Source organism: Dromiciops gliroides, chromosome 4 (genome assembly GCF_019393635.1).
Source record: "Dromiciops gliroides isolate mDroGli1 chromosome 4, mDroGli1.pri, whole genome shotgun sequence".
Taxonomy (NCBI): Eukaryota; Metazoa; Chordata; class Mammalia; order Microbiotheria; family Microbiotheriidae; genus Dromiciops; species Dromiciops gliroides.
In genome coordinates, this window is record NC_057864.1 from 194,071,853 (window position 1) to 194,097,131 (window position 25,279).

General features: G+C 40.4%; 1 protein-coding gene across 4 annotated transcripts in view; it reads left to right on the plus strand.

The window, feature by feature from the left end:
* Positions 1-2,543: 2,543 nt before the first annotated feature.
* The window catches only part of TLK2 (tousled like kinase 2), a 147,597-nt gene continuing 124,861 nt past the window's right edge, over positions 2,544-25,279 (plus strand). For 2 of the 4 annotated variants that reach the window (XM_044003779.1, XM_044003782.1), the window contains exons 1-2: positions 2,544-2,734; positions 4,650-4,734. In XM_044003779.1, coding sequence (XP_043859714.1) covers positions 4,654-4,734 — 81 coding nt within the window. In that variant the 5' untranslated portion in view covers positions 2,544-2,734; positions 4,650-4,653. Of the gene's footprint in view, positions 2,740-3,349; positions 3,422-4,649; positions 4,735-25,279 lie in introns of those variants that run through there. The other 2 variants (XM_044003780.1, XM_044003781.1) reach the window with 2 other exon arrangements.

Consider the following 25,279-nt stretch of genomic DNA (forward strand, 5'->3'; position numbering starts at 1 on the left):
GGCAATTAGGGTTTAAGTGACTTGTCCAGGGTCACACAGCTAGTAAGTGGTTAAGTGTCTGAGGCCGGATTTGAATTCAGGTCCTCCTGACTCCAGGGCCGGTGCTCTATCCACTGCGCCACCTAGCTGCCCCCCAAACAGCTAAATTCGAAATGACAGGATCTGGGTTTGAATACTCCTCCCCAGTTTATTATCTGGGTTCCCCTCTCTGGGCCTCAGTTTCCTTATCTACATTCCAAACAATTAAAAACCATTAAGTAGCTACAAATACGGGGCACCGAAGTAGAGGGTGGAGATACAAAGACAAAACAAAAGGAAACAGTCCCTGCCCTAAAGGAGCTTAAATTCTACTGGAGGATACAACGTGTGTATACATATAAACAAATACAAAGTAATTTCAGTGAGGCTGGAGTAATCACTAACAGCTTTAGAGATCAGGAAAGGCCTTGGTAGGTCAGGGAATTAGACCAGACCTTCTCTTTTGGTTACCGGTCACCCTGTTTTTATACTGTGATGATTCCTCCCCCCATATTATTATGCCCCCAGGTTATGGAAGGTTGGAGAAGGAAGTCAAAGAAATAAGTAACTTGCTTCCATTGCTTTTTTTTTTTTTGCAGTTTGTATTTGAAATAAGGAGTAATTGGCACAGAAACTCCATTCAGAACGTCCTCATCTCTGCAAAAGTTCAAGCAGCAAAGTTTTCAATTTTTCAAATATCTGATTTTAACTCGTGAATCACCTTCAATCCTCAAATCAACTATGGAGGAAGCTTCAGAGGAAAATAAAAAGAGAACATTTTTATTGACGCTAATCTCCCAGCCCTCATGGATGGGAGCCAGATCCGAATGTCTTTCCTTCTTCTGTACTTGGTGATAAGAATGGCTACTATTTTCACTCCAGTACACAAGTTCCCATTTTAAGTATGGCCTACTACTGGCAGGCCCACTACTAGCAAACCAACTCCTCCTCCTTTCAACTTTCTTATTACACAATGGGAGGGGAAAACTTCTCAGTGACGGGGGCAGGGCTGTTTACCCCATTCCCCTCCCCCTCTCCCCAGGCCCTCTGGGGCGCCCTCATAGTTCAATGTTTTTACTAAAAGTTGAAATGTAAAGCTCCTTCCCGGCACCTTTGGGAGGAGAGCTTTTGCAGTGCTTAATCCCTTCTCCCCGCCGCTTTCAGACGGCTGCATAATTGTGGGTATGGGGGCACGTTTGGACCCCAGGGAACCCTTTGTCCCTCAAGTGGGCTCGCTCCGACAGCGTTCCACGTGGAATTAATAGTTGCCAACTTTCAAAAGAGGGAAAGAAGGGGTCGCAAGGCGGGGGGAGGCTCAGCTCGGGGCTGGCGGTCGGTCGGTGGCAGACTCCTGAGCACGGGTAGGCCAGACCCATTAATAATAATAATAAATTAAAAATGGGGGGGGGATTCAATTACCTGGGTGTGGAGGATTGAGGGGTGCTCCGAAACGACAACGTTACCGCCCTCCCCCCCAAAGTCTAAGGACTGTCACTCTAGAACCCATCCCTCAGAAAAGCAGCTCTCGCCCCCTTGGGATTAGAACCTGCGGAGCCCGGGGATTCCAAGAGACAACCCGCTGGACCCCCGGGATGGGGAGGAGGGGGAGTATGCTTCACTCCCGCTCCCCTCCCCCTCCAATCACCCCCCAGCGGCGAGTGCGAGGAGGCATTTGCCGGTGATACAAAGGCTTCGTGGGGACGCGGGCGAGCGCCGGGGACCCCCTCGAGAGACTCCGTCCTAGGGAGCCGCAGTCACCGCGGCCAGAGGGCGCGCTCCAGGGTCCGGCCCCTGCTTCCCGACGGGACTGGAGGCTGCCGGCCCGCCTGCCACTCCGCGGGCCGGCTAGCCCACCTTCCTCTCGCTGCTGCTGTGCGAGGCAGCGGCCACTATGGCCTCCTCCGCCGGGGCGCCGCGTTAACCCCTGCCCGCCGGCCCAGCCAAGCTGCTGATTGGCTGAGGCGCGGTTGGGGCAGCGGGACGCCCCCTCCCCCACCTCTTTCCCTCCCCCCTCCCCCACCGGCGGCTCTGTCACCCCTCCAACCCCCCCTTCTCCACAACCACCACCAGCACCACCACCACCACCGGCACCACTACTGTCTCCCCCCCACCCCCACCCCCGCCTCTCCGCCGTGCAAATCTCGCGAGGGAACACGCGGTTTCACTAGTGTGTTTACACCTATCACTACTAATCCGGACCGAACCGATCCGGATTAAGGGGCCGGAGGCGGGTCCCAGGCTTCTGCGGTTCCGACCCTCCTCAGCCCAGCCCCCCCACCCCCCCCCCCTTCCCCGGCGCCGCCTCACCCGGGCTTCCCCCCCGCCCCACCTCCGGGCCCGGCACCCCCCACCCCCACCCCCCGCGCCTTCCCCGGCCTTTGTCCGGCGCCAGGAGGCCGGTTCCGCGGCCCCCCACGGCCTCCCCGGCCCCAGCCCCCTTCGGGCGGCCGGCTCGGTACGCGAGCCCGGGGATCTGCGGCCTCCCCGCCCCCTCCCCCTCCCTGTCTCCCTCCCTCCCTCCCTCTTTCCCTCCCCCGCCCGCCCGCCCTCGCGTGGAGCCCGGCGCCGGCGGCGGCTGCCCGGGCGGGGGGTTGCGGCGTTCAGGAGAGGCCCCGGCTCCGCCCCGGGCCTGCCCAGGGGAAGAGCGGAGCGGCCCGGAGCCGGGTCGGGTTGGGTCGGGGCCCCTCCAGGGAGGAGCGGCGGCGGCGGCGGCGGCGGCAGGTGAGAGCGCGGCCGAGCCAAGCCCGGGGCGGGGGCAGGCGCCGGGTCGGGACCGGGGCCGGGGTTGAGGCCGAGGTTGGGCCGGGCGGGCCCGGGGCTCTCGTAACCGTCCCCGGGGCCCTCCTGGCGCACATGGATCCGGGAGCTGGGCCCGAGATTTCCCGGGCCAAGGCCCCGCAGCAGCCCCGGATGGGAGCTGCTGGGATAGCCGGGGCATCTCCAGATCGAGGAGCGCACCTCGACCCCCGGGGGCCCGGCCACTCGCCCGCTCGGCCTCCTGCTCTGCCCTGCCTGACAGGTGGGGCCGAAGTTGGGGAAAGTTTGCAGGCGACTGGCGAAGGGCTCCGCGAGAAGGCCCCAGCCGGCTGCTGCGCTGCGAGGTTCTGGGCAGGCGGGGCGGGCGAGCGGCTAGGTCTGTGGCAGGGCCCTGGGGCTCTCCCGGAGCGGAGACTGGAAAGGGATGAGGGGGCTTTTTTTTTTTTTAAACGTGATTTGACATTAAACGTAGCAACCGCTGAGGCGTTATTTTCTAGGCCTGGACTGGGGATGGGAGTTGGAAAAGGTCCGATGGATCTCGTGGTTTGAGAGAAGGATGCAGCCTTTGCGAAACCGGCCTCGGTTAATGGGAGGGCGAGACTTCGAGGAAGGCCGGTTATTTGAGGGGAGCTCAAAGTCTTTTGTGGTATTTACCTCCCCTCCCGCCCAGGAGAATTCCGCTACACTTTAATGTGTTTAAACGTGTTTGTAATGGGGGTGGGGGGAGAGGTGCGGTGAAACTTTAATCTATCCACCATTTCTCTCTCGTATGGCCTGGGCTCTTAATTCAGCAAGGGAAGGGAAATGAAACTGGAAGGTTGGATATGTTGGTTGTTACTGGAAATTGTGGGCATGTTAGCTTGCCAAGGGGAGGTTTGAATCATGCGTCCAGTGAACTTTAAAATCATCCTATCATCCCTCCTCTTCCCACCCCCTCCTCTATTTGCATCCTCCTAACTGGTTAACTGGGTGTTTGAAGGTGTCAACTGTAATAGTGGTACATCTCTTCTGGGGCCCCTCACCCCCAATTTTGTGTCGGCCTTTCTATGGGTCTTATTTGCAGGAGTTAGTTAGCGAATATAATTGAATAGGTTTGCTGAAAGTAGCTTGTGTGTTATTTAGTAATAAGAGCAATTTGAAATATGGTATACTCTTGCCCCTCCCTGTTTGGAAGGAGTGCTATAAGACAGATGTGTGGAGTCTAGGGAAATATAGTGCTGCAGGGAGTGGTCAGAAAAAAAAAGAATTAGAAAAAAGGATGGTTTTATGTATGGATATGTATACTCTACTTTCACTGAGGGATGACTTTACCATCAGTGCCCTATTACATTAAAAATGAGCAGGCCTTTTCTCCTGAGACCTCTTTAGAGAAATCATAGTATTATTTAGAGTTGTCTGTGGCTTCTGATTCATTCTATAGTCTTATGACATTGTCATCAGTGATTCATATCTTTATCTCTTAGGGAAAGAAAAATCCAAAACCACCTACCTACTCAGATTCATATGCTTAATATATCTTTTCTATCCAATTTTCTTGGGGGGGGGGGAAGGGCAGATCCTTATTTCCTGTACTCTTTGCCTCTGTTTTTCACAACTTCAGAGTAGTTAAAAGAAAGGATTGAGATGTTTGTATCTTAACAGCTAAAGTTTCTCAGATTTATGGGTGAATGAAGTTAAAAAAGATGACTTCTAAATACTGTTTTTTTCCTTTGTAGCATAATAAAATTTAATGCTTAATGTATTACTGTATTACTTTAAAGGGGGGTTTCATTTGACTATTCATTGATAGTCACTCTTGAATTTTGAATTTGGAAAAATTGTTTTTTCCATTTTTGAAGTTTTCATATTCTCACATCTTTTGTTCCTTTTCCTCTAGAAATGATGGAAGAATTGCATAGCTTGGACCCAAGGCGGCAAGAACTGTTAGAGGCCAGGTTTACTGGAGTAGGTGTTAGTAAGGTAAGTAACACATTTCCTAGTCTCAAGTTAAACACTGATTTTATATGTGTGTGAGAATCAGAATGGTCTACCTACTTGAGAACAGCTTAGACCATATTCATGTTTTTTTTCTGTCTTTGCTAGTCACTGACATACTTTCTGTAAATCATTCAAAATTTTTTGTACCATTGTTTTTCCTTTTAATAACATATGTTGTCAGGTTTAACTTCATGTTTGTCAAGCGTTTCTGTTTTTTGGGGGGGTAGAGTGAAATACTATGAATTATATAATAGTATTATAGTACATTGTAGTTCTTAAACTTTCTAGTTTGAAGCTTTTTGAATACTTGTACAATAGAATATTGAGATTCTGCAGATCATAAGTCTGCAAAATCCTCACTCCACAATATAGCAGATTCCTCCTGGTTGCCCATCCACTCATAGCTTGATTTTCTTTAGGGGAAGTTTTAGGATTGGCCGGTGTATTATTTTGAGTAATATGTATTCCAATACATTTTCATAAATTTAAAGGCTATTAACTAACAATCCAGAGTCCCAAATGACTTGAGTTCAAGAAGTGTGGATTGGATTAAAAAAATTTTATTCAAATGTAGATCATCATGTGGTAGACCATTCTTTGCTTTAGTAGGTCAACTTTTGCTCAGGGGTAGTACCAAGGACTACTGTAATTGGGCAGGTATCATAACTGTTTGGTGAATTGATTGCACAGAGCAACGCTGTTTAAGATTAAGCTTTGTTTGTGAATTCTTATTTAAGGTAGAAAGTGCTTCTCCATACTTTGATGTGCATCTATGTATATGAATCTCTGTTTACAAGTTTGATTGCTGGTGGTAAATGATTGGGTTTGTTGGACTTAGTGCAAGTTTTGTAACTCTTGTTCTGTTTAGAGATTATAGGAATTTAAATCTACTCTGCTTGATTTTTATAACAAATCTGAAGAAACTACATACTTTGACATTGTGTTGGGTTACGTGTACCGATTGTTATTAGTAAATGTTCCTGTGGCTTTAGCTAGGATATTCCATGAGAGATTTTTCTATTGGAAAGATAGTATACTTTGGTTCATTTGAATACTCAAAGGATATTTTGATTTAGAAAACCATATATGTCCCATTTCTTGCTTTAATGTTCTCATGGAAAAGAAGGTTCCTAGATATTTTATAATGTAAGCTTATGGCCAAATTGTTTGGGGTTTAAACTCATTGGACTTTGATATTATTGGTGTGTATTATAAGAAGTAGCATGATGTTGTAGAAAGAACTTTGGCTTAGAGTTTTAAGTACTTAGATCAGTTTTCCTTTTGGAAAGATCTTCCCAGTTGTTTATTCAATGGCTGAATATACCAACCCAGGTCAAAATGTCCTTCTCCGGCGACCACTTTTCTAGGTGTATGGTCTTCTCCTACTAGAATGTGCACTTCTTGTTGTTTGAGACTGTTTCATAATTTTTTGTATTTACATTTTCAGTGCTTACCAAACATTGTGTCTGCCCCATAGAAAGTGCTTTTTATTCATTGATTCATTCTGAGCTGTACTGGCTACTACCTGTGCAACATATAAGTCATTTAATTTCTTTGTGGCTTTCAAATGAAGTGATTGGAATACTGCATGGTAGAAAAAAACATAGAAAACTACAAGTTCTGTTCTGGAGAAATAGGGAAGGATAGATTTATTAAGAGTGAATATTAGGGGCAGCTAGGTGGTACAGTGGATAAAGCACCAGCCCTGGATTCAGGAGGACCTGAGTTCAAATCCAGCGTCAGACACTTGACACTTATTAGCTGTGAGACCCTGGGCAAGTCAATCCCAATTGCCTCACCAAAAAACCCCCCCAAAACAAAGAGTGAGTATTAAATTAGATATTTGTGAGAGAAATGTGAAATAATTCATACTAAGTATTGGTGTGTATATTTATGTATATGTATATTAAAAGTATATGCATGTATATATGTACATACATACACACACACACATATATATGAGGCAACAAACTCTGTAATATATATAATGTGCCTTGTAACCCTCCCCCCCTTTTTTTTTAGTGAGGCAATTGGGGTTAAGTGACTTGCTCAGGGTCACACAGCTAGTAAGTGTTAAGTGTCTGAAGCCGGATTTGAACTCAGGTACTCCTGACTCCAGGGCCGGTGCTCTATCCACTGCGCCACCTAGCTGCCCCTTGTAACCACTTTTTAAACTTTAAAGCTCTATATAAATGAGAACTGTTGCTATTCTTCACTATTCTATACCACATGATGACCTTGGGCAAGTCAGTTAACTTTCTGGGGCCTCAGTTTCCTCATCTGTAAAATGGTGGTGGTGCGTGGGAAGAAAGGTTGGATTAGATAGACTCAGTCTCTTCCAGCTCTAATCTATTATAGTATGATGAGATGATGTTTGAGATTCCATTTGCTTTTAGATCTGTCCCTCACTGTTTGAATTTTTGAGATTGAAAGTGGCTGTATCTGTGTATGGGGGAGTGTGAGGGAGGAGATGGAGGAGGAATGACAGTTTCAGTGCCCAAATTAAGATTATGGCAACATTTAGCTAGTGGCAGGAAATCTTAATGTAGGACAGCTGCAAAATGGGTAGTTCTGCTTTGGTATCTCTGTGCAAAGGGAAAAAAAACTCTACCTATTTTTCTACCATAAATTGTGCATAATCTTATTATTTCCAAATAAGAAAACTACATTGATTTGAAAAGAATCATGTGCCATAAGGAGCAGGCAGGAAGCTTTGTAGTATCAGGGAAACTGTGAAAAAAACTTTAGAAAATGATGTCATAAAGAGAATTTGAGGAAAACCCTTGGATTTTGTGGTGGCTTTCAGCTTATTTTACCTGTCATTAATAAATCATTGTAGCCCTCACATGCCTTTATTTGAGGTGAAGGAAGGGAACTGGAGTGAAGAGAAGTTTTTGAGGAAAGTTTATTCCCCACCTTAAATTCCCTTCCTGGGCTTTAGGATACTCATAATAATGCTTTTGGGGTACTCCTGATAGATTTCAGTTTTGCAAAGGCCTGAGAGAGGTTTTACTTGCATTTTCAGAAAACGGTTACTTCCCTCTGTTAGTGCCATCTAGTGGGATTGGCATAACTTCTTGGGCTGTCTCTGTTTTTCTTAATTGTTTAAGACAATTTATTACTTTTTGATGTCCATAGAAGGAAGAAAGTAAAGGTTCATGTCATGGATGCTTTACCACCAGGTGAAGTGGCTCAGCAGTAGGCAGTTTTAAAAATTCCTAGACACCTATAGCTCTTCAGTCATAACACTTGCATTTTGGGGGGCAGTTGAATTAGCTATGCCTTATAAAATTAGGTCTAAACAGAATTACCAACCATGTATAATAGTCCATTGTGCTTATTTATTTGAGTTTTCTCATGTTTCCTTAATTACCATGGATACTTGGAATAGTGTTCAGTTATTCAATTATCTGTGCCACGATGCTTCTTGTTAGCACAGCTAATCTAAAATCCATTATACTTGGTTTTGGGATGTACTGCATATACATGTATATAAAAATAGAGACCGAACCTGGGATTTCATTGGTATAAAGAACTCCCTTGTGAGGAAACTCCCAATGCCTGTTGGTACCTGCTCTGCAACTATTAGTTTTAGAGAGTTACTTGGATCACTGGGAGGTTAAGTGATTTGCCCAGGGTCACAGTGCCAGTATGTGTTAGAAATGGGACTTGAATTCAGGTCCTCCTGGCTTTGAGACATTTTACTATGCTGCTTTTCTCTAAAACAGAGCCTTTAACATAGATTGGGGACTAGTTGATGACAGTAGTGTAGATACTTTCTGAGTGGTCCAGGAGCAACTGTGGGGTTAAAATTTCCTTTGGTAATTCTAGAAATGGGATAAAAGATGAGGCTGAATTCTATTTTACTTTTTAAGAGGGCCTGAAATCTCTCTCTCTCTCTCTCTCTCTCTCTCTCTCTCTCTCTCTCACACACACACACACACACACACACACACACACACACTTTTTTTTTTGGCGAGGCAATGAGGGTTAAGTGACTTGCCCAGAGTCACACAGCTAGTGTCTAGTGTCCGAGGCTGGATTTGAACTCAGGTCCTCCTGAATCCAGGGCCAATGCTTTATCCACTGTGCCACCTAGCTGCCCCGAAATCACTATTTAAAAAAATAAATCAGTTAAATTGGTTAGTAGATAAACTTCACACTTCCTCTTTTTTCATTTGGACACATTAGACATCCCACTTTTTTGTTAAGTATTGACTGTAGGTAACTCATGAAGTATATAATCTCTATATAAGATGATAGAAAGTATTTTACATTTTTATAATTCTTTTAGTGAGGGCTTATGCATCATAGAGGGCCATCTTCAGTTGTCCTGGTGTATATCTTGCTTCTGGACCCAGATGGCTCTGGAGGAGAGAGTGAGGCTGGTGACTTTGCACAGGCCTACCTCACTTAAAACCAATTCACTGCAAGTCATGACATCACTTCCCAATGTCATGGTTCTCTTGGAGAATTAAGGACAAACAACAACAATTAGATGTTTCGTAGACATAGTCTTTGTATCTTTCCATAATGAAAAGTACGGATAATGTCTTCAGTTCTTTGTTTTATTTTGGTGGGGAAATACTCTCTACTACGGCAGATTAGCAAATGCTGTGAAATTTATAGTTTTGAAGGTTTTCTGGTGGCACTGAGAGGTTAAGGGGCTGGTTCAGGTCACATAGTAAAATAATGTTGTAGACATCTTCACTCATAAAGACGGGGAAAGGTTTTTTTGGGTGGGGAATCAATTTGCCATTCAGTGGTCCAGTGGTTCCTTGACATTTGATCTCTTAGGGCAGTAAGACTTGACTTTTTTAAATGTCACGTAGAAAAATAAAAAGATATTAATAGTGAATAAGAGTCTGCAGCATATGGGAGTTAGTTGCATTAATTATTCAGCGTTAACTGTTCAACATAGATGTTCTGGTTACAATTTATAATAAATTGAGATGTAAAGTTTTTTCCATCTGATAAATGATCATAAAACATTTTGCAGGTAAAAATTCTAAGTAATAAGGAATTTGAGTGTATGATAGTTTGTATTTTTTCCAATGAATTTTTTAAGGACTCACTGTGCTCCCAAATTTGTTATACTTATACTTAAGGCCTTAGACTTGTACTTTTTCTGCGTTTATTCCCTTTGTTTCTTACCATCAAGACTTTGCCTTCAGGGAGATTTGGTAACACTAGGCCCATGGTTACTTTTGGCAATGAACATCTCATTCATAAGGTCCTTTGTTCATTTCCTTCTCTCCTAGTCCTGCTGATACAGAATCCCCAGTTACCTGAGCAAAATCCACTTCTGTCACCTTCTACTTTACCCTATTCTTTCCTCTGTGGGGACCAGTTTTTAATTGGGGAGTGTTAGCTAAGTGGTTTGCTGCAATATAGGGGCAAGGAAGGAGACCGGCAGCCTCCCTCAAAACAGAACAGGATTTATTTTAACAAGAACGAACTTAAAAAAACACACAAACAGGATCAGTAGGATCAAGGGAAAGGAAATAAAATGGGGAAAGGGAAATTATACAACCTGAAAAATACTACTGACCAGGAATCAGCTGAGAATACACCGCCCCACTCCTGTCGCCTTCCAGCTTCCAGCTAGAATGGTGACTTCCCCCTCCCAGAAACCCCACACAGCCCCCAACCAATTGTCTGGCCGCTCTGACAGTCACATGACTGCCCTCACTAGGCTTCCAGCCCATGTAGGCCTCGGGGAGTGGTGATGATGCTAGGTGCCAGCACCATGGCAACAGCTACAACCAGTGGGTGGAGCACCATTCAGTGCTCGGAGGCATAAAAACCTCAAATAACAATTCTTTACACCTCCCTATCCACTTCAGCCCTATCCCTATCCAGCTCTGTCCTCTTATTCCACTATGCTCTCTGGAACCACCTTGTTCTATAATTAACACTTCTTAGAGCTTTTCCTCTCATGTCCTTTTCATCTTCTGATATTCTTGGAGAATTGGACTCCCCAGAAGACCTACAGCATTTATGGCAGACCCCTCTAGCCATGGATACATCTTTTTCATTTTATCTTCCTCCTCATTTACACTTTTTCCAAGACACTGGGCCAGGAGGAGGAGAAGGCATCTTCCTTTCTTACCACTGTTACTTCTAGATCTTTGCTGCTTCTGTTACTTTGCACCTTGTCTTCTTTTTTTTTTTTTTAATATTTTTTATTTTAGTGAGGCAATTGGGGTTAAGTGACTTGCCCAGGGTCACACAGCTAATAAGTGTTTAGTGTTTGAGGCTGGATTTGAACTCAGGTACTCCTGACTCCAGGGCCGGTGCTCTTATCCACTGCGCCATCTAGCTGCCCCACCTTGTCTTCTTTTAAGGTACATTTTTCCCAGATTTGTTGCTTTAACCAGATCCTGGTTGTGGTTATCTGTCAGCCTTCAGGTCAGCTCATAATCTACACCCCAACCCTTGACTTGTCTAGGGGATTTTAATATACTTATTAATGCTCTCTTAGACACTGTGGCTCCCTCAGCTCCCATGACCTACACTTATCCTCTATCTCAGCTACACATAGATCTTACCATCATCTGCAAGTCTTCTAATTTAGTGAATAAGAATTCAGAAATTCCTCCATCGGATTTTAAGCAGTTATTTTGTCTCTCCTGGTATCTTATTGGTCTTAAATCTCTTTGGCCTCAGTGTCCTTTGCAGTCCCTCCATTGTTCAATACTTTTATCAAGCCATCACGCCCCTCCCCCCCAACTTCATTTGCTTCCTTTTCCAGTTTAAAAAAATTATTTGAATTTTATGGACAGCTTTAGTTTTTACATTACATTATATACTATCCCATCTCTACCTAGTGAGCCATCCTCTTGATTTTAAAAGGAGGAACAAAAAGCAGTTCAGTAGAGCAGGCATATCAGCAGAGTTTGAAACTGTATATAAATTCCTCAACTGTAGACTACTGACCTCTGCAAAGAAAGAAGATGCATTTTCTTAATTCTTTTTCAGGGCCACAGTTGGTCACTATAATTATAGTGTTTAGCTTTTTTTTTTTTACATTGTTGTATTCATTGTATATACTGTTTTCCTGGTTTTGCTGACTTTATTGTTTATCACTTCATATAGATCTTCCCATACTTTTGAATTTTTCCTATTTGTTGTTTATTATGGTTCATTAAGATAGGGTACCCTATAAGGTACTGTATGAAGTGTATGAATATAATGGGAATAGTTGTAACGTAGTGTAGGTGAGTAGTAAGTATCTGGCCTTGGTATTAGAAATACTTGATTTCAGTTCCTGCCTTTGATACATATGGGCTGTTTAACGTAGTAGATGGAGAGCTGTGTAACAATTGGAATGATGCCACCTGCTGGAGAATTACTGTAGGAAAGCTCTGCCATGAGGAGAAGGCGTCTGAGGGCAAGCCATGCAGCTTAGAAGGTCAGTTCCTTGGTGTCAGAAAGTTTGCTCATGGGTACTGTCTATCACAGCTACCAGCCAATTAGCTTGGAGCTGTGTGTGCCTGTGGATGGGATGTTCCCAGTTTCAGAGGAGGCTTGTGGGATGAAGAAGGGGCAAGGCTCACTCTCTCATTCTCTTTTGTGAGGACCTCGGGGCAGAGTAGAACAGGAGACGCTGGCTCCCTGAGATAGATAGCTGAATCTAGGCCTCTTTCTCTCTCTCTTCACCAAATTCTTATTCTCCTTAATAAATGCTTAAAAGTCTAAACTCTTGCTAAAGCTTATAATTTATTGGTGGCCACTCATTAGATATTTTAGACAGCATAGCTAGATAGTAACTTTACACCTGGAACATACCTGGTTAAGTCATGGAACCTCTTAGTCCTAGGCAACTCTCTAAGATTGTAAATTATGGAGCAAGCAGGTACTGATCTGCACTGGCAGAAGTAATTCCTCATGGGGAGTTGCTTATACCAGTTGAACTCAAATAGAAGTGTATTCTAGTGGTCACATCTTGACTTAGAAAGCCATAAATTAATGTTATCTATATTGTATTTTTATTTTGCTAAATGTATCCCAATTACATTTTAATCTGGTTGGTTATGCATCTTTTCACATCTGCCTCACACTAAATTACAGTCTTGGTGCAAAACAAAAACAATTCATGTACCACAATTTGTTTAGCCATTTCACAATTGATGGGCACCTACTTTATTTCCAGTTCTTTTCTACCACCCAAAGTGCTGCTCTAGGTGTTTTTGTGCATAAGTGCGATTGTTGTATCAAAAAGGTATGGACATTTTAATCACCTTTTTTTTTTAGCATAATTTCAGTTTTCCATAATGGTTTAATTAGGTCATAGCTTCATCAGCAGTGTTTTAGGGTACTTGTCCCAATATTTCAGTCTTTTCATTTTTGCCAATTTATGTATGAGATAAAACCTCAGTTATTTTTACATTTTTCTTATTTGTTATTTAAAGTAATTTTTAATAGTTTGTGGACATTCTTTTGAGAACCCTTTCTTTGTGTTCAATGGCAAGTAGTTTTTGTTATTATATTTTTATTTAACTTTATGTCTTAAATATCAGATCCTTATCAAATATTTGATGCAAATATCTTTTCCCTCCTCATCCTAGCTGTGAATTGATTTTGTTTATATAAAAGCTTTTCAAAGTTATATAATGCAAATGATTTATTTTGTCTTTTGTTATCTCTATCCCTTATTCGGTATTCTTCCTCTAGTCATAGTTTTGAAAGGTAATTTATCTCATTCTCTTCTAATTATTTTTATGGTGTGACCTGTTCCTAATTGACATCCCTGTTCCAGAAAGGCTGTTGAAAATGTTTTCTCAAGTCCTCTAAACCCCCACCCTCAGCCCTTTCTCTCTTTCCCACTTCCCCATCTCTTAGCAAAGGGCCTCACCTCTCACTTGACTGAGGAAAATAGAAGCCATTCACAATAAGTTCTCTCTTCCCACTTTGCATCTCAAAATCAAATCATCCTTCATCCTCTTCATTAGAGATTGGAGCAAAGGATAAGTGCCCTTGTCACTAAGGACAATCCTTCTACTTCTACTCACGATCTCATCCCTTTTGGGTTCTCAGCGATCACCTCTCTCTCTTCAGACTTCTTTCTACCTCTTTGGTACTAGTTCCTTCCTTGCTGCTTATAAATATGCCCAGGTGTCCTCCTAATGTTAAAAACCTTTGCTTGACTTGGCCATTTCCTCAAGCTGCTGTTTATATCTCTCCTCCCTGTTACAGGTAAATTCCTAGAAAAAAATCATCTGTACTTTTGTTGCCTCTGCTTGCTTTCAACTCTTACTCACTTTTCAATCTGGCTTTCAGCTTCATCACTCACTTGAAATTGCTCTCTCCAAAATTACTAATCATCTCTTAATTGCCTGCTACATAGCCTTGTCTCAGTACTCATCATGTTTTTTTAAAATAAATTTTTGTTGATGTCTTTTGTTTAAAGTTACTTTCCTCTTGAACTGTGCTTTTTATTAAAGAATTTTTTAAAGCTCAGCAGAACTAACACATTGAAATGGCTGATGTTATATGTGGTGTTCCACAAGCAGGTTTCCCAAACTCTATAGAGAGGGGGAAGAGGAAACCTGATTTGTCATCTCCTCTTTGGGATCATACTTGGTCTTTGTAATTTCAAAGTATTTACTTTTGATTTTTCCATTTACATTTTTTTGAATCATTGGGCATATTGTTTTCTTGACTCTGCTTGCTTCATTTTGCATCAGTTCACGTTTGTCCGTGTATTCATCTTGTTCAGTTTTTCTTATATTACAGTACGTTCCATTCCATTCCATTCCTGTACCACAACTTGTTTATCCATCCCCTGATCAGCGAACATTTACTTTGTTTCCATTTATATGCTAACACAAAAAGTGCTACTATAAATATTTTGTTGTATATCGGATCTTTTTGTCATTGAGCCTTGGGGTATATGCCAAGAAGTGGGATCTTAAGGTCTAAAGGTATGAACATTTTAGCTACTCTTTTTACGTTATTCCACATTGCTTTCCAGAATGGTAAGACACAGCTCTACCAAAATTTCATCAGTGTCCTTTCAATATTGACTATTCCTATCTTTTGTCATCTTTGCCACCTAGTTGGATGTGAGATAAAAATTGAATGGTTTTTATTTGCATTTCTCTTACTATCAGTGACTTACAACATTCCCCCCCTCCCCCCTACCCTGGGCAGTGAGGATTAAGTGACTTGCCCAGGGTCACACAGCTAGTAAGTGTCAAGTGTCTGAGGCTGGATTTGAACTCAGGTCCTCCTGAATCCAGGGCCAGTGCTTTATCCACTGCACCACCTAGCTGCCCCTACAACATTCTTTATGTTAGTAGTTTGCAGTTCTTTTTGAAGACTGTTTCTATTCTTTAACCATTTATCTATTTGGAAAAGATTTTTGATTTTATATAGATCTATTGACTAATATATACCTTAGCTCCTAGATTTATATCAGAGAGATTTGATTCAAAGATTCCCCCTATCCTTGACTTGATTGGTTCTCTTCTTATCCTAGTTGCATTAATTTTCTTCATGCAAAAAGTTTTTCAGTTTCATGTAGTTGGAAATCATTTTTTATTCATTCTTTATTTGGTTAAGAATTTGCCCCTTACCCATGTTTGTGAAAAGTAGCTGATTGGTTCCTCTTCTAGTTTCATAATGGTGTCTTTAATATATAGATAACATATCCATTTTAGATTTATTGTGATATATGGTATAATATGTGGTGTAAAATATTTGTCTAAACCTAGACTGCTTTTTGGCTTCCCCCACAGTTCTTGTCAATAAGGAATTTTTTTTTTTGGTAACTTATGTTTTCTGATTTATTAAACACTGAGATATTGAGTTCAGTTATTTCTGATGTTTACTTGTCTAATCTATTCCATTGATCTGCTTTTCTGTTTTTTTCATCAGTGTTACTTTTTTTAAATGGTTACTGCTTTGTAATATAGTTTAGATGTCTGCATGGGCTACCATATCTTCCTCCCCCCCCATTATTTCCCTTTGGTACTCTAGATCTTTTTTTTTCCCCCTCCAAATGAATTTAGTTATTATTTTGTCTAGCTCTGTAAAGTATCCTTTTGGTAGTTTGGTTTAATACTAAATCTGTAAACTTATTTAAGTATTATTGTCATATTGCTCTGTTGTATTCAAGAATGCTAAATAAGTCCTTGTCTTTTATGATCTTTGCAGCATTTAGCACTTTGTTGACCATGTCTCTTACTGTGTATCTTCTCTTCTGGGTTTTTATGATACTACATTTTCTTGGTTTTCTGGCCTGCCATTTCTTCTCAGCTTCTTGCTGGGTCATCATACTCTTTACTCCAATTGTGGGTATACAGTGCTCTTTTTCTCTCATGCCCTTTCTCTTAGTGATCTCATTAGTTCCTTTTTATATGTATCCTGCTCTCTCTTGAGCTCATATCCTGCATCACCCAACTGGTAGGCATCACAGATTAACATGTCCAAAACAATTCATTATCTTCACCCTTCCCACTCTCTTCCATTCCATATTTCTAACCACCCAGATTTATAAGCTCTAAGAACTCTCAAAATTGTCGTCTTCTTGCCACTCTTATGTTTTCTCCTAGTTTAGCCCTAGTTACCTCTTACCTGGGCTATTGCAACACTCTCCTAATTGGTTTCATGTCTACTTCTTTGCACTCTAGTCCATTTCCCACAAAGCTTCCAGTGTTATTCCTAAAGCACAGGTTTTGCCTTCTTACTTTCTGTGCTCAAAAAATTCCAGGGACTCCCTGTTGCCTCTACGATCAAATATAAATTCCTCTGAGATGTATACACTTTCACAGTCAGGCTCTAGCCCATCATTCCCCTTTAAATACTCTGTGGTCCTCATAAATAACATTCTATCTCCAATCTCTATGCTTTTGCACCCCCTCCCCACCTCTAATTTGCAGAGTACCTTGATCCCATCACTACTTAGCTGAAGTGACATTTGCTCTCACCATTGCTGCCCCCTTTTGAAAATTACTTTGTGTTTTGTTTGTATTAATTTCTATTTTTGTACGTTTTTCACTTGATAGAACGTCAGCTTCTTGAGGGCAAGTGACCAGTGCCTGTCATAGTGCCTGGCACATAATAAATGCTTGTTGATTGATAGGCCTGTCTTGGCATGTTATATCTCTGTTGACATTCCTGTCTTGAAGAAGCATGGTTCAGGGGAAGGAGAACTGGATTTGGAGTCAGAAGAGCTGGTTTCAAATCTAAGCTGGTGCCACTTCCTACCTGTGTCAAGTCACTTTAACTTCTCTGGATCTCCATTTACTTATCTGTAAGATGATGGCTTGGACTAGACAAACAATTTTCAAGGGCCCTTCCAGACTTTTCATTTTTGTTGTTCTATCCCCAGTGTCTAGCCTGGCACATATTAAACCACTCTCTAATCACTTGAGAACGTCTCTGGATAATCTTTCTCAGATAGGGAAATGTGTTTGTCATCAATCAAAATTCCTGGAGCATATGTAGGAAGTAAAGGTGTGTCAGATGTTTCTTTAGTTCCCAATTTCCATTGTAGAGATTGCATTCTTAAGAGGTCCTGTGTCAAAGGAGCCTTCTTCAGGAAATGGATCTATTATTTCCTGACCAGGGAGACCCTTGGTATCATGTCCCTTGGTGGGTGCTAGGCTGTATAAAAGGAAGAGGAGTCAAGGATTAGCTTTATGCTTAAAGAAGCTTCCCACCTCACAGAAATAACAGCAACATAATTGTGGCAAAAGCCGGGAGACCATGGCTCTGAGAAGTTGGAAGAAGACAATAAGTCTGGCAGTGACTGGAGGACATTGTTAATGGCAGCAGGAAATGACCTTTTAATTAGCATGACCTTCCCAAATTTTCTTAAGTTTGGAATGTCTTTTCTATAGTGGAGTGTGTGTGTGTGTGATTGGAATTTTGGAGTTACAGAAATTCATAATTCTATTAAGTAATTTTCTGTAATTTAAATTTCTGTAGTTTATGTACTGTTTTAGACTTCGAGAGATAGTGGAGGGTAGATTAGTCAAGATATCATTATTGCATTGTAGTCAATACTTCTATTTTTTTTTCTAGTAGGTATGTCCTAGTGCTAATTTTGTTTAGATTAGCAGAGCCAAGGTAATATTTGCCAAACTTCTGTATATCATCAAAGTACTGATCTAGACCACAGCTTAATTGTTTTTTTGGTTTTCTGAAAGTGTCTATAACAAAATGATACTGAGAGGAGGTTGTAGAAAAAAGAAGCCAGTTTATTTCCACTAGTATTTTTGCATAGCAAATCCATACAAAGAAACCTTTCAGACCAATTTATAAGTGATTTAAGTTGTCTTTTCTCCCTCTTTTTGTATGTGATTTCTTTAGTATAATTAGGATTCAGCATGCTTAATTCTTGAAATGGATTTGGCCACTAATTCTTATGGTTTAGTTGACTAGGTATGCTTATTAAAATGCTAGATTACCAAGTTGAGGATGGAAAACTGAAAAATTATAACTACTTTTGGAAAGTCAGTGGGAGGGAATGCAAAAAGTATAAAATGACAACTTTTCATTGAGTCACACTCCTTACTATACTATCCCTACAGAATGACATACCTTGGAATTATAGTTTTATTCTTTGATCATAATCTTCATATATATTATAATTCACTTTATTCAACAAATATGTATCAATCACATACTGTGTGAGGTGTGAGATTTAAAATTGGATATAAAAAGATAAATAAGTTCAGTTAAATTAGGTTAAATTAGGAGGGAGAGAGGATGAATACTGGACTGTGCCTAGTAATTGTGCTCTACATAGTCACCATCATAAGCAAACCATGGACTTATGTATACCTGTCTCTCCTTTTGTTGCACATATATTTTCTCCAGGGCCTGCATCAGAGTTCACAGCAAGTTAGTCTCTGAAATGATAAGTTTCCATACTTCCGAAATCTCATTAATTTCACCAAAGACAGTATGATGGTAAAAATGCGTGCTATGCTGCATAACTGAGAATATATTAGTGATATATACAATAATTCCAAACCATACCCAGAGTATAATGACATATAAATAATAAACGAGTGTAAATAGCTGATTATATTAAACATTATTACATAATCTTCTTTTAGACATTATTACATCATCTTATACATGAATTCTCTAGTATAACAGTAGCAGATACTTAAAGTGGTGATTAATTTATCAAAAAGAAATAAAACTTCAATTAGCAAGATTCAATATTCATTGTTTTCAGTGAGGTATCAAGCAATAGGGTTCAATAACCCTTTCTGGTCTTTTTTAGTTAAACAGAAGAACATAAAAGAGAAAGGAGAAAAATAAATAAATAAAACAAAACTCATTAGAACTCACCTGTGGCCTAGCACAATCACTGGCATGATAACCTTTCCATAACATTTTCAGGTGTCATGAACACATACTAAATTTGACTTTGATCCAGACACATGGTGGTAAAAAGTATTACAGATTGCATAACTACCTCAACCCTTTATTAGAAGTCTAAGGATATAAAGGAGGGAATGTAATGGAATTTATTAATTTGATCATTGACAATGCTATGCTAAGGTTTAGTAAAAAATACAGCAATTCAAACAGTTAAAGAAGGTAATCCAGCTTTCCAGACCAGAGTCCAGAATCCAGTTTTCCAGACCAGAATCCAGTTTCCTCCTGATGACATCTTACCACTTCAAGAAGACAAGAGAACCCAGAGACTTTATATGAACTGTTTTGCTTTATTAGTTTTTACTATCTCCTTTCTGTTATAATATATACTATCTGTAACATGTACTCTCTGCAGAGACTCTCCCTTTGCAAGACTAATGTCAAAGCGTCAGTTCATGAGGACAAAAAAAAAAATCGCCCCTCTGGACAAAACTTTCCTCTCTTCCTTTTCTATATTGTTGTTCACATATTATTAGTTAGCAATAGTTATTATATTCTTTTTACTGTTCCATCAAGGAAACATTCCATTTCTTGAGGAAGCAAAGGGGGGAAATGTGGTAAAAAAATATGAAAGTTTTTTAACAGTCAGTTAGGATGACTGAAAGACGCCAGTTTTTTTTGAAGGACCACCCTTTTGGGGAGGAGACCAACATGCCTGCTGCGCACGTCAGACTGCCTGCTACGCACTCGACTTCCGGGGTGTGAGCTTAAAAGGCAAGGAGAGAACGGAAGTGGGGAGCTTTTTCCTGCTCTGCTGGTCTCCTGACTGCGCTGCACAGGCTGATGCTGATGAGAGTTTCGACTGGGCCCAGCTCCCGGTTAGCAGCAGCACACAGTCTCTCTCTCCCCAAAGGTGGCCTTTGGTTTTGGTGAGTTTTATACGGAATATAGACTAAGCTTAGACTTAAGATGATTTGTATTGTGTTTCTACTTTCCTATCCTTCTAATCAACATCACCTTGTGACTACCATACAATAAAAGCTCTAACTAGAAAACCAGAAACTTCTTCCATTTACTAGTCTGGGAGATAAATTAAGGGAAAGGTTAAAGAGGGGAGATTTATGATCTAATATCCAATTTTAAATCTCACAGTTGAAAGGATAATGTGCCAAGTCCTTGGTAGGGAAGGTGGAGATTTTGCTAAGATGTGATTCTAGAATCACTTGAAGAAGCATTTATTAAGTGAAGAAGCATTTATTAAGTGCCTTCTGTCTGCCAGGAACTGTGCTTAAAGTTGGGGAAACAAAGAAAGGCAAACAGTCCCTTTCTTCAAGGAGTTCACAGTTTAATGGAGGAGATAACATGCAAACAATTATGTACAAACAATGTCAGTTGTTAACTGATACTGGGGATCATGGAAGGTTTCATAGAAGAGATAGTATTTGAATTGGGCAATCAAGGATGGATAGGATTCCAACAGTAAAAGAAGAGAAGGAAGGATTTTCTAGGTATAGGGAACAGAATGGGCAGAGACATGGGGGCAAAGAAATTAAGGATGTATCTGGGGAAAAGATATAATTTAGTTTAGCTGAAGTTTAGAATAAGTGTTAAGGAAGAATGAGATAGGACTGGAAAGGTAGGATGGTGCCATATTGTGGTGCCTTTGAATGCCAGGGAACCAGCTATACAAAGGATAAATTGGAGGTAATCACAGAGGGAAAGCACTAGAAAACAGCAATTTACAGTGGTTCATAATACATGCATTAGAGAAGTGAAAAATAAAGTGCTGTGTGAGGTCCTGTTTTATTCTGTTAGATCACATCTAGATTATTGTACTCAATTTGGGGCCCTATCTTTTGGAAAGAATGTTGGCAAACTGGAGTGCTTCCAGAGGAGGGCGATCAGAGTGGCAAGTGAGAGTATATTATATGAGGAGTGGTTGAAGGAACTAGGTCTGTCACCTTTAGGAGAAAAGATTTAAGGGTAACATAATTGCTGTCTCAATTATTATAAGGGTCCTTTTATGGAAGAGGTAATTCCTTGTTTTTTTTTAGACTTGTTTTTGTTTTGTTTTGTTTTTTTGGATTTTTTTTGATGAGGCAGTTGGGGTTGAATGACTTGCCCGGGGTCACACAGCTAGTAAGTGTTAAGTGTCTGGGGCCGGATTTTGAACTCGGGTCCTCCTGACTCCAGGGCCAGTGCTCTATCCACTGTGCCACCTAGCTGCCCCTAGACTTGTTTTTAAATAGACTTGTTTTGTCTTTGGTCCCAAAGAACCAAACTAAGAACTGTATTGTTTCCATTCTTATGAGAATGATGTTACAGAGGCTGATTAAGACTTGATGTAAGGAAAAACTTCCTAACAGAGCTATCTAAAAGTAGAATGGGTTGCCTCAGGAGATCATAATTACCATTATTATTCACAATTATATATAAGGTTTGCAAAGTTCTTTCTTCCTTTGAGGTACCATAGATATTACTGCAATTTATAGATGAGGAAACTGAGGCTCTGTGATGCCAAGTAACCAAGGTCATAGTTGGTAAATGTATAAGACATGATTTGAATCCATTTAATAACAGCCATAATAACTAGAATTTCTATAGCACCTATATGCTGGGCACTGTGCTGAGTGCTTTACAAAATTAATCTCCTTTGAATTCTAAAGATAACCCTGGGAGGCAGATTCTCCTGATTTAAAACTTCTCCCTATTTGGAATGCTTGAAGCATAGTCTAAAAGACCTCTTGTAAGCTATGAGTTGGAGCTGGTTCCCATTCAGGTTAGAGGTTGGACTAGATTATCTACCTCTGGTGTTTCTTCCAAGATTTTGAGATTCTATGATTTTGTTGGGGGATGAGGTAGGAGGTTGTCACTGACATTGGGGATCATGAAAGATATCATAAGACAAGAAAATATTTGAGTTGGGCTGTCAAGAACAAATAGGAATCCAGGAGATGGGAACCACTGAAGGTTTTTGGAGAGAGCTGTGACATGAGTATATCTGGGAGGAGAATCTGGCGGTGGTATGAACATTAGAGTGGAAAATGGAAGACTTTTGAAAAGATTATCAATATACAGGTAGTTAGAATAGAGAAGTGAGGGCGAGGGGAGATGTTGTGGTAGCAAAATCAATAGGATTTGGTAACTGAATAGATATGAGGGGGGAAACAGAAGAAGTAAGAGTTAAAGATACAGTGATAACCAGGATTTCAAGCCTGGAGAACAGGATGAATAGTGATGGTGCTGACATTGAGAGTAGGGTCAGAGTAGATAGCTATGCCTTTCAGACTTCTCTTAGGTTATGTTATATAGGACTGGATTTGTAGTCAGAAAGACCTAAATATGAATTCTTTCTCAGATCCTTACTAGTTGTATGATCCTGACCAAGTCATTTGACTTCCCTCAACTATAGTTTCTTCTTTTGTAGAATGGGCTAATAATAGCACCTACCTCAGGGTTGTTGTGAGGGTCAGATGAGATGACATGTAAAGTGCTTTGCAAACTTAAAAGTACTATATAAATACTAGCTATTATTAATACTTGTGATGAAGTTACAGTCTATCACTTCTGAGTAGATAAGGATGTGGAAATGGATTCCGTGTAATGAGGTAGTATAGATCTAACTTCTTTTTTTTTTTTTTTTTGATGGGTCTCAGAACTTATTTTCCAATTTAGGAGTCCACTAAGTTTTTCAGCTTTACAGAAAAAAACAAGAGGCTGCATATGTCCTGCCCTAGCAAGGAGTCATTTGGAGGAATTGGGGTGGGGATATTTAACTTAGAGGAGAAGGGGCAAGTATTTGAAATGGCTAGCCTGTGGAGTAGAGATTAGACTTGTTCTGCTTGGTTGGGGGGGGGGGCAGAATTGGAACAATGGGCAAAAGTTATGAGTTATCTAAAAGTGAATGGCTTACTTGGGGAAGTTATGTTCTTTCTTGTTGGAGGCCTTTTAAGTAAATGTTGGATTAAACTTACTTTATTTTTATATGGATGACTACTTGTTAAGGATTCTTTTTTGGATATTAGTTGGATTAGATAAGGAGTTGGCAAACTTTAAAAAGGGCCAGAGAGTAAATACTTTAGGTTTTGTGGGCTGAGGCAAAAATGGAAAATATTGTGTATGTACTTATATAAGAGAACAGATTTCTACAGTTTTTATTGATAAAACTCAAAATATAATGCTAACATAATTTTTTATAATAGAAGTCTGCTAATGAGAAGAATGGAATTATTTTTTTGGGGGGGTGTTTTGGGGGGTTAGTGTTCCCTATCAAAATTGATTACAAATATTCATCTATTAATGCTGATCTATAATGAGATTTTATGTATTTAATCTTTGAAAATGTCTTCACACAGATAAGTACTCTCAAAAACCGTTATCAGTCCACAAGTATATGCTTTTAATAGAGTGTATTAATTGCTTAGAAGGAATTTATAAAATTCTCATAGCTTCTTTTCTAGATATTTGCCTTTTAGCATGTCATTGCATTGCCTATTAATCATTTTCATTTGAAACTTAAGTAGAAGCTACTTAATTGCATGGTTAAATGGATTTTGAAACGTGGACATTTCTTTTGCACTTGTATCAATGTCTGAAATGCTTCTAGAACTGTAGTTTGAGTTTGGAGAGTAGATATGCTGCATGTTTGTGGGAATGGTAATCTCATTTCTTGTTTTAACTTTTGACAGCATAGGAAGTGTACAAAGAAGCTTGACATTATTTGTGATTTAAATGTTAGTTGTTGAATTACCTTTACCACAGTATATACGTTCTATTTTGCCTTCTAATTTTAGTTGGAATTCGTTAAGAGATATCATTAAGTCTGAAGCAAAAGCTAATTTCCAAAGCCATTCTGTTTGATAATAGTAACTACTATTATCAACTATAACAACTGTTTGAGTGGTTCTTTTTCAGAAAAAAAATTCAGTTGTGACCTTGAACTCAAAAAATTGTAAAAAACTCTTTTTTTTAAATGTCCCCCCCCCCCTTTTTTACATGATAGATATGTTTTGGCAATTAAAAAAATGTCATTGTATAGAGTCTTACGGCATTTGAAATACCATATACTTGAAATTCCCATATACTCGACAATAATTGCATCACTGCAATTTGTAGTGATAGCAGAGCAGCAGTGAGAAGTGATGAGGGTGCCACACTATATATGATCTTCTCAACTCTGCTGCTGTAGTGTAAAAGCAACCATAGACAATATGTAAATGAATGAATGTGGTTGTATTCCAGTAAAACTTTATTTAAAATATAAAGTCTATACAAAACCAGGCAGTGGGCCAGATTCGGCCCATGGGACATATAGTTGGTTGACCTCGGACTAGGTAGTTAGATACTCAGATCTGTTTTCAACTCTGAAACTCTTTTATTCTATGAAGTAGTTTTATGGGGAAATATTAACTTGCTTTTGGACATTTTGTATTAGAAATGACAAAGAAACTGTCAGATAGAGATGACCTGTCAGCAGCCATATTTGTGTGGTTTGGATCTCAGTAGACAAGACTGAAGATAAAGTTTTGGGTGGCCTCTGCATAGAGATAAGTAGCTGAGTCAGGAGAAATGACAAGATTACCCAGTTTCTGTGGAGAAATCTTTCAGTCCAGTACCAAATTTGTGGTTATCTAATTAGTTTGGGATAGATCTAAGAACCCAACAACTTTTACTTCTGGCTTGATTCACAGTCATAATAACATGTATCATTTGGGCCAAATTCCATTCTCAGCTGCTTGTGGCAGCATTCCCCCCTCCCCCCCCAAGTCTATGGGAATGACAATGAAAGGGCAGATCTGAGCCTATTGGGAAGATTTGCTGACTCAATTTTGTTGGGGTATAATTTGATTTTAAGAGATAAGAGAATGAAGTCAGGATAATTGATATCCAATCCAAGGGATATCTTTTTTTTTTTTTGTAGGCAATGGGGGTTGAGTGACTTGCCCAGGGTCACATAGCTAGTAAGTGTCAAGTGTCTGAGGCCGGATTTGAACTCAGGTACTCCTGAATTCATGGCCGGTGCTTTAACCATTGCGCCATCTAGCTGCCTCCCAAAGGATATCTTTGATGCATATAAGTTGATTTTATTGTGGTTAAAAACTGGATCATTAGCTATTGGGAAAGAATAGTAATAGTCTTTTTTTTTTTTTTTTTGGTGAGGCAATGAGGGTTAAGTGACTTGCCT